Here is a 10,555-nt window from a genome sequence, read left to right as displayed (position 1 = left end):
TTTGCGATGAAAGGTCAGATCTTAACCAAACTAGTGACGATCGATGATGGGATCTTGCTGAAGATGCCTATGTAAAAACTGTACATTTTAAAAACAGCGCCTTCCGGTGGTAACAGAAAATACAATTTCACAATTTCCCTTATAACTTTAACAAATTTCATTGTATCATACTCAAAATGAATGAAAACATGTAAAACACATGGTAGATGATGCTTGCTGAATATGATAACAAATCGTTCAACGGTGTTGACATAAGAACACTGCACAGGACCCACACTACTAAGTGGTTTGTCAGTGCAGTAACCTTTGTTCGCCACATGATGGAGGCATTTGCCTACAAATCTATCAAATCGAACATTTACAGTTTCTCATGCTGCTCTAATTGGGATTGTTGTATCCACTTGAAACTTGATATGTGAGACCTCAGACTCGCCCTGAACATGTCTGTAAAACGTGACCTCTCCACAGGAAGTAGACACGCCCAAAACAGGAAGTAAAGTGTAACATTGTCTGATATGCACAAACCTTGATATGTGAGTCAAGGGACTGTCCCTGAACACGTTTACGGACACACCTTTCACCCAACAGGAAGTCACTCTGACTTTGCTGCTGGGGATATTGAGCAAAGACTTAAGACTTCAGTACATCTGTTTGACATAACAGATTGTACCAAACTCATTTAATATAACGCTCTTATGTTGAGTGTGCATAATTATCATGTATGAAATATGAATATAAAAACACTTTTGCAACACAAACATGCAGAACACTGATTTTACTACACTTCAAGAAAATGTATGCATTAGGACAACTTTACAACTGCAGCTCACATGACATAGCCAAAAAAAACAACCAGGAAATTGAAAGGAGTACAATTTCACAAACTTTTATTTAGATTGCAAAATAAAAATAGCCATTATTTCTGACATACTTAATACTTCAGTAAGTGTAATACACATGGTAGAGAATTCCAACAGTATACACATTGAGCAACAGTGGAGAGAACTCCACTGTTTAAAAAGTTTAAGAACAAGAAGATATCTCAAACAGAACCAGAATCAAACATGTGCAGCCATCTGCCTTGAATGGTTGGGGTGGAAAAGTGAAAGAGGTTACAGGGGAGATGTGGGGGGGCAAAAAGAGGGGAAGACAAAGTTATAATGGAGGAGCAGGGTAGAAAGAAGAGAGAGAGGGACAGAGACATACATAGACAAACAGCAAATGCATGACAGTGTTGGACATACATTTATTCAAACAGTAACATAATTGTTTTATTACATTGTCTTCATGATGTGACATAAATACAAATTTAAATAAATATACACAAACACAACCTACAACCCAGAATACACAGGTATCTGCACAGCAAAACAAATAGGTAATTAAATAGGTAAAAACAACAATATCATTACACTAACAATATCAATACAACAGCAATTTCATAGTGTATTAACACATTTTATACAAAAAACACAACAGCAATTCATGTATAGCAATAACACATTTCATACCACAAATACAACAGCAATTTCATAAACAGCAATGACACATTACATACAACAAGTACAACAGCAATTTCATATACAGCCATAAGACATCTCATACATTTCACACATTTAAATTCATAATGTAGTAACACATGCCCACAAACTATTCATCAAAGAGACTGAAAACAACTAAAACATTGATTATTCCAGTTGTCGTTTTGGGTCAAGCACCCACAATGTGGAGGCACAGACTGTAATCACTTCAATAAACATAAGACTGCCTCATGATCACTAAAGTATGTAGGCAGCACTAATGATTCTGCCCCATTATCTGCTCTTTTAACGTAAATGTGATCAATTAAAGTGCCCTTCTCTGTTGTTGCTTTTGTTACAATTTGCATATATCCTTTCGCTGTTAAAAGTGGACAGGTTGCTGATAATTTCAAAATATCATCATTAAAGTCTCCCATGACTGCAATGGTTCCATTTACTGAATCCAGCCAATCAAGAAAGTTGCCTAAATTTGTCTTAAATAATGTCATGGGATAACATGGTGGTCGATATATAACTGCAATAACTAGATTATGTGAAGTAAATTTGGACACTATGCACTCCAAATTAAAAGGAGGAACTTCTTGTATCTCAAATTCTGTGTTTGGTGCAATATAAATGCCAACACCACCATGTAGTTGATCTTTTAATGTAACTAGTCTGGGGTCATCACTACTGTAAGATGAACTGCGTGAACAACCATAAAATCTATAACCCTCAATATTTATTGATTCCATTGAAAAATCTGCTGCTAACCATGTCTCAGTGACAGCAATACAGTTCAGCTGTAACTGCTGTGTACACAACACCAAATCTGGCACATGTCGAGTCAATCCCTGCACATTCATCAAAAAAACACCAAACCTGCTTGCCCTCAATTGCTGCCCTAATAAACTATCAACTAAGAATGGAGACATTGTTTGGATTGCATCTTTAATGTCACCCCTACAATAAATCTTCTTCTCGTCAAACTGTTCAATAATCAAACCTGACAAACTCCTGACTCGACTTAGAGCAACATACGCCTGTCCAGCTGCAAATATCTTGTCAAAACAAACAACAATATTATTTACTGTGATGCCCTGAACTTTGTGTATTGTACACGCCCATGCTAACTTAAGTGGGTATTGACGTCTCAAACCACCTTTCTTACAAGCTCTCTCCTCCTCTGGAGCAATAGCTGTAGAACCTGCTACATCAGCTGAAACACTTGGTGATTGTCGTCTCCTCTCTGCACCTACATTCTCATCATCAAATTTAACATAAACCTTTATTGGAAACTGAACACGCTCTGATTTGACGATACGTGTTACAACACCACAAGCTCCATTCACCAGGCCATCACTCACATCAACATTTTGGCACAACATCACACGTGCACCCTCACCTAACAACAACTGTTCAGCCAAATAAGTATTCTTAGCTTTAGCATGATGGCCTTGAATTAATTCCAACTTCCCTGTTCTCCTGTTGTTCTGAAAATCCTGAGCTTCAATAGTGACATAGTCACGACACACATCATACAAACGCTGAATATTATGTGCATTGACTTGTTGATTTGTCGCATAAATGTGTAAAGCTGAGCTGACTTCACCAGTTTCACAATGTTTTAAAGTGTCAACATCACTTCTTAACATTGGTGTCCCTTTGCTATGAATCCTAACCCTGTTCAACAATTCCGCAAACGCACTGTCTTTTTGCCTGATTACTTCTGTTAAATGCACAACTGAAAACAAAGACCACAAGTCAATATTCAAATCCTCCACATACAGGGGTTTTCCTCTTACTGGAGGTAACTGGTAAAAATCTCCGACAGCAATGACACAAATGTTTCCAAATGGGAGGTTACCACTCTGTTTCATTTGCCGTAATCTACCGTGAATATATGCCAAAAGATTGGCATTTACCATTGAGATTTCATCTATTATCAAAATTTGCAAATCAGTGAACTTTGCACGGAGAGAATTGATCTTTTCTTCACCTAGTGGACTGTACGGTAAGCGTACATCAACTCCAATACTGAATGTGTGGTGAATTGTTGCTGCATTCAGATTGTATGCAGCAATACCTGTTGGTGCAGTTATTAAAACACTCACATTGTCAGGATTACTGCACAACGGTGATAATAACCTCATTGACTCGTACTGAATAGCTTTGATTAAATGACTTTTACCAGTTCCAGCACCACCTGTAATAAAGACATGTAGAGGAGGTGGATTTTTCCCTGAACACTTATCTAAACACCACTGCCGAGTTTGATAAAAAACACGCATCTGTGTATCATTCAAAGACCTAACCAATGACAAGCCATCACTCCTACACATTACATTGTTCATTTTTTCCAAATGTTGTACCTGTTCACGATTAACAGCTAAATCTGGAATATGCTCCTGCTGATCGACCTCTGCTTCCTGTCTCTCTGCCATTTCCTCCACAGCCTCTAAACGTTCCAACTCCTGTTCTGGACACAATTGACACCACGCATCTTCTTCCACACCATCTAAATTAATCCTATTTTGAATATCGTCTAACATGTCTGCATCAACTTCAAACCTGCTCCTATTATCATCAACCACTGTTTTTACTTGATGTACAGATCCGTCACACAACACAACATTACCATTGTTATAAAACTGTTGGAATGTTTCAAAACCCTCTGGTTTTAACTGCTCATCAACACGATATGGCATGAACAACTGTAATCTACTCAAATGAAACAATTCTGGATTTTTTGTTACTGAGAACCGAGCATAACGCACTACAGCAGGTTCTGTTCTGACTCTCTTTGTAACAAAACCACAATTGTTGCTCAACGCAATTTTTGTTTTACAGTTTTCATTTTTACTTAATACCCGATACTCTGAAGCAAATGTTGCAATACACATGTCATTAAATATGCTATCATTGGGCCTGTTCTTATACCTGTCAACCAAACTGGTCATCCACATCTCTTCTGTGTTAATATCATTTGTAGCTGCCCTTTGTTTTAACACATTTAAAGGCAAACTCATCTTTACTACATTCTCCCCCGTTGGTACAAACATGACCTTCCTAGAACACTCCTTCAAATGCATATTAGTCAACCTATAAACTGCTTCCTGAGCACACACATCCCTGTTGTGTAAATAAACACCACCTAGTTTTTTTAGAGCCTCTTTAGCACTAACATTACCATCTTTAGCTGCTTCCCTTTGGGCATTTGATAATAACAACCCCATTTCCTTTTCTGCCTTTGAAATGTATGAAATGATATACACAACACATGCATAGGCATCCACCACATACTGAATGTCCAAGTTTGCATTCCAACACTTCAAAAGTTGCTTATTATACTGATTAACCCAAGCCTCTTTCACCTGCCTCTTTAACACTACTTTGGTACCTGTAGTCGTTCGATTGAATGCATCTTCAAATGCTTCCTGAGTTACATTTAAAGTTTCAAACAACTGCTCCACTGTATCAAAGCTCTGATTTTCATCCGACAGTGCTTCCTTAATTTTTGCCAAAATTTCATGAGCCCTTACTTTACGCGCCTTCCTTTCTTCAAAATCACGCTCTTTACATTTAAGGCACACAGTCTCTGTTGAATCAGTTTTTTCACAATTACATTTTTCTATCTCCTCATCAACTTTAACACGACTAATAAATGTTTGGGCAGATGCTGGCCTCGGAAAATTAAAACGGCACACTGTGTTTTTCTTTTTACATGTTTTAGAGTGGCGCTTTGAATGCACCTGCACAGATGACACAATGTCCAATAATGTGTCATCATCAGAGGGTAGTTCACTTGTAACATATTGGTCAATAAACTCAACTACCTCTTCATCTGAGTTTTGGTCAATTAAGGGAGCATTCTCAATCCAAAACAGGCAATGTACATGTGGAGACCCGCGCTGCTGAAATTCAACACGATAAAAATAGTCCTTAATTTTACCTATAGGGTTTGAGGGAGACATAAGGACTTCCCTCAAAAAACAATGCCATCGAAAATCAAACATTCTAGCTGCAGTTACAGGATTACGACGCAACAACTCACATTTGTCTGCCCACTGTAACTCCTCAGCTGTCTGTTCTCTCCCTTCCTGTTTCAAAATACTACCGAGTAAGTTTGTCCAGCGCATGTCTGCTGCAGAAAATGAACAAAACCAAGTGGGTACACCAAGCTGACGCACACATGCAAGTAAATCACGCTGCGCTGCCTGCCAAAATGAAGGAGTGCCTCTAATAGGCTTAAGGAAACGATAACCATCATCAAACTCTAACAACTTCCTTAAAGACTCCTCATTATTCACCACATCTCTAACTCTTTTAGGAACATGACTTCCTTTGCCTTTCCTCAAAGCTATAGACACATTTGACACAACCTGCTCCAACTCTGACATGTACTGTGCAAAAAAAATATACTCCACATTCTGGGCAAACCTGCCATCAGCATGAAGAATGCGGTTATTGAAATAGCGCGACAATGTCAACCGATGCTCTCTATTGTCATGAAACACAGAATGTCCCTGTGGAAACAACACTGGAAAACATTTAGCTTCATTCTCACGATTAGAAAGTAACTTCACAGGACTGTTACCTTCTGCTGGAGCCACATTAAAAACACCCTCATAATACTGATCAAGTGTTTCCTGACCAATATCTACAGGCATGAGACAAGTGTCCTGAAACATACAATGTTGCTGCCTGTCATGCAACAGTTCATCCTCACCTTCATCCACCTTGGCAGGTGTTTCATCCTTTCCAACACAAACATCACTATCCTGTACTACACTCTCATTCTCTTGTTCGCGACAAAAGTCATTCAGCCAGTCTTCATTAAAATCAACATCTTTATAGTACATGTTATTCTGTTTCAAATACGACAAAGCCTGCCTTATACGCATTGTATCAACATACTGATACTCATAATGTCCTTTATACGTTAGCTTACGCTTGAGTTTCACACGCAACAAAGACCCCTCCATGTTTGAGCGAGGAAGCAAATTATTTGTCTCCACAATATTTGCTGGGACACACGTCACTGGTCCATGAACACCGTTTTGTCCTCCTTTAGGCAATGCCAACACTTTCATAAATGGAATGTGCAACGCTATCAAATGTTGCTCTAAACTGTTCAAACAAGCCAATTCAGGAGGAACATCATGAACATCTAAATTATTAACAACACACTCAGGAGGAATTTGTTTATTATTTATTTTGGAATGACACGTACGACAAATCCACAACTGACCTCTAGGTGACTGTAACAACTGGCATGGACTTACACAAATCTCATTGCATGTATGCAAATATTTATCTGAAATACATTTGTCTGCAATTAACGCCATGTCGTCACTGTTATTATAATTGCTTCTTTTACAGCTCAAAACCTGATATTGAAACAACAACCTTTGACACACACAGCACACAAAATCTGGTCCATCTTTAACTTTACACAAAAATTGCTGTATTACAAAATCAAAATCTGCTGGCTTGTTTTTTAACTGCTGCCTTTTCACTTTGTTGACTGCTTTAACACGCAACTGGATCTCTGGATCACTATGATACTTTTTTTTGCTCAGCTCTTTTTTTTTCTGTCTATGTGTTAAATCACTTGTATATTGTACTTTGCTTTTGGCTTTCAAACTCTCTCTATACTCAACATCTTGCTTATACTTCATTTTACTCACTGTTTTAACCATCTCCCTGTGATGAATATCTTGCTTATATTTTTTTATGCTAAAGGCTTTAACCATCTCCCTGTGCCTAACATCTTGCTTGTATTTTATTTTGCTACCTGTTTTAACCACCTCCCTGTGCCTAACATCTTGCTTGTATTTTATTTTGCTACCTGTTTTAACCACCTCCCTGTGCCTAACATCTTGCTTGTATTTTATTTTGCTACCTGTTTTAACCACCTCCCTGTGCCTAACATCTTGCTTGTATTTTATTTTGCTACCTGTTTTAACCACCTCCCTGTGCCTAACATCTTGCTTATATTTGATTTTGCTATCTGCTTTAACCATCTCCCTATGCCTAACATTTTGTTTGTACTTTTGTACACTACTCTGATTACATTTGTATCTAACCATTGCATCTTCATGATATCTACGTTTAGACCTTTCTTGACGTTTCAGCTTCTGTAACACATTTTCTTTATATTTAATTGTATTTTGATAGAAAACTTTCTTTTTCAAATACTTTGAAAAACAATAGTTTGTGTTTGTGGCAGTTGTCTCTACCTCTACATCACAGTGTTGTCTAAGATTGTAGCCTGTTGTAGCCTCACCTACTTTGCAGTAACCATAACAAAACTGTGACTGTGGCTGATGAACACAAACAACAGTCTCATAGTGGTTACCATTGATATTATCTAAGTACACTGCCTGACTGGAAAACTGCCTATTCTTACAACTATATTCAAGCCAGCGATCACCAATGTAAGTGAAAATGGAAACTCCTAAACAATCTGCTGCTGCTTGAATCTCAACCTCTGTCGCCCAACTGCCGACATAACGCATCCTTGACTTACTGACATAATCTGACACTGACGAGAACTCACTTCTCAAAATGCTCTCATAAGCTACAGCATTGTCTTCTAATTGTTTAACTACAGCTAATCTAATTTTCCTGTGATTCTTTTGTGAACCACAAACAGCTTGACTGACTGATCTAAAAAAACAGTTGCCATCACCAACTATTGTGTCCTTTTTGCACGGAGCCCCCAACACACCAACTATTGAAAACAAATCGTCGACTTTCTCTGACTCAACATGTAATTTGTCACATAAAGTTCGAGCTACATCATTACGAACAGGGTTAAACACCAACTCCTTAACTGTAACCTCACTAACAAATGCTACATCTGAATCAACTGGGTCACTCCTTTTAAACCTCTTTGAGGTACGAGTAGGCATTTTAGTAGCCTTGCGCTTTGCACCAATCTTCCCTGAAGATGACTGGCTACCACCACCATCTACTTTCACAGTGACACGAACACCAGCAATCTCAAACAACTTCTGTGTCCCTCTGAATCCTGCAGCAAAACAGCTAACATGCTGAATCAAGTGTTCAAGACTACTAAAATACACAACAACACTCTTTCCGTTGGGATGCACCATCCCATCTGCACTGCGTGCATGAGAGTCAACAACAGCAAACCGTTCCCCTTCCCTAATAATCCCACAAGTACGGGATAACAATGTGAAAAAGCAAGTGTCATATTCCATACACATCTTTTCCAAACCGTCCTTGAGAGTTGTGCACACACCTGCATCAATAAACTCTCCCTCAACCACATTGACATCCCCAGTCACAAAGTCACCATACTCAAAATCATAACTATGGCCATCTTTATCTAACTGCTTTGGTAACTCTGGAATACACGGGATAGTGTGCCCACCACAAATCAAGTTATTGTCACGCAAAGATGTGTAAATCTTGTCACCACAAACAACAGCCTTGTCCAGATGTCTCGTTTGCCAAGAAAACACACTCTTGGTCTTATGCATTGCCATGGCAGCCAAACTTACTGCCATACACTGTACACCTCTATATTTAAAACGCTGATCCCCCTGATGAAAGGATCCCCTCACAGAACGCACCCCAAAACTTCGCGGCACAGTATCAAAGCACCCAAAAGAAATGGAACCCTCACTGTCTGTATCAGAGATCACTGTGACCTCATCTACACATGCCCCAACAGACCCTGAACCTTGGGCTAGTGGCAAAGTATCAGTCCACCCAAAAGAAATGGAACCCTCACTGTCTGTATCAGAGACCACTATGATCTCCTCTTCACCTGAACTAACAGACCCAGCATCAAACGTTACCGGCAAAGTATCAACATTAGCAGCGACCTTACTTTGGATGAGGTCTGGGGAGCTGTGCAGAGGGGGACAGTCTTCAATGGTCACAGGTGATGGTCCACTCATCACCTCCACAACATCTGCAGCTGCAACCTGCTACAAAACACACTGAATGTTAGACTCACCATGACTTCACAATAACTTCATCACTATGTTACAACTGCCACAATGTTTGAGCACTATCAACACTAACTAAATTCTTTATAAAATCATAATCTAAATAAAGACAAACCTGCTGAGAAGTACGCCTCTTCTTGAAGACAATGCGTCTGCGGGGACGCTCCACAGGGACCTCCTGATGAAAAAAAAACAATCAATCTTGTTACACATTGTAACACAGCTGTATCTGTACATTTATAACAGCCCGGACTTGTGATACTTTTCAGGGAATCAAATATTGGAAAATTCAACATTTGCATATGCAAGTCAATCTTGACCATAAACTACTAATATAAACAGTGAAATTTGTTTAACAGAATACATTTATATACATTCACACAATCTGCCCTTACCTCCACAGCCTTGGGCACTCCAGGCCAATCCCCCACTTCCACCTTAGACAAAAACAAAATAGAACACAGCAAACACATTAACTGTATGCCCTTCCACAATTTACTGCCCAACACCAGAAATAAAATGTAACACGCTCAACCAGCTGGTTCCCACAGCCCTTCCAACTTACAGTATGAATAAAATAACAAGGTGTTGCATAATCCATTCATAAAATTATACAACTTTCACACAATGTGCACTTACCGACACAGCCTTGGGAAGTTCAGGCCACTCCTCCACCTTCACCTTAGAAAAAAAAACAGCAAACAAATTACTTCCATGTTTTTACACAATTGACTGCCAAACACTAGAAAACAAATACAACGTCTCAAACCTTCTGTTTCCCACAGCTCTTCTTTGAAGCAAAAGGGCTCCTAGGACGCTTGACCCCCTAAAAGAATAATAACAAAATGCTTAAATTGCAACAACTTCAAATAATGACATCAGTCTTGACAGTTAATTTTTCCAAATTGAATCAATGGCTAATAAACACTCTTGCATGCACATTACCGTTGGTCCCTTGGCAGAAGTACTGGGCTCCTTCTGATCAAGATTGCCCGGACGGACACTGTCCATCATCTCCAACATTGGTGGGCTGAACCACACAGGAGTGAG

At 39.0% G+C, this 10,555-nt stretch overlaps 1 protein-coding gene across 1 annotated transcript; it reads right to left on the bottom strand.

The window, feature by feature from the left end:
- Positions 1-1,025: 1,025 nt before the first annotated feature.
- LOC131445863 (uncharacterized) lies at positions 1,026-10,176 on the bottom strand. The gene is made up of 4 exons (XM_058616572.1): positions 10,145-10,176; positions 9,901-9,942; positions 9,621-9,683; positions 1,026-9,484 (listed from the first exon to the last, which is right to left on the bottom strand). Exon 4 carries the CDS (start codon positions 9,452-9,454, stop codon positions 1,745-1,747), a length of 7,710 nt encoding a protein of 2,569 aa, XP_058472555.1. The 5' UTR covers positions 9,455-9,484; positions 9,621-9,683; positions 9,901-9,942; positions 10,145-10,176; the 3' UTR covers positions 1,026-1,744.
- Positions 10,177-10,555: the final 379 nt, after the last annotated feature.

Source organism: Solea solea, chromosome 19, assembly GCF_958295425.1.
Source record: "Solea solea chromosome 19, fSolSol10.1, whole genome shotgun sequence".
Lineage (NCBI taxonomy): Eukaryota > Metazoa > Chordata > Actinopteri > Pleuronectiformes > Soleidae > Solea > Solea solea.
The sequence above is the reverse complement of the archived record's forward strand: the minus strand, read 5'-3'. Positions and strand labels throughout refer to the sequence as shown.

Bases quoted from the DNA above. Each gene is read 5' to 3' on its own strand.
- LOC131445863 (XM_058616572.1), bottom strand. From the start codon at position 9,454: ATGAGTGGACCATCACCTGTGACCATTGAAGACTGTCCCCCTCTGCAC.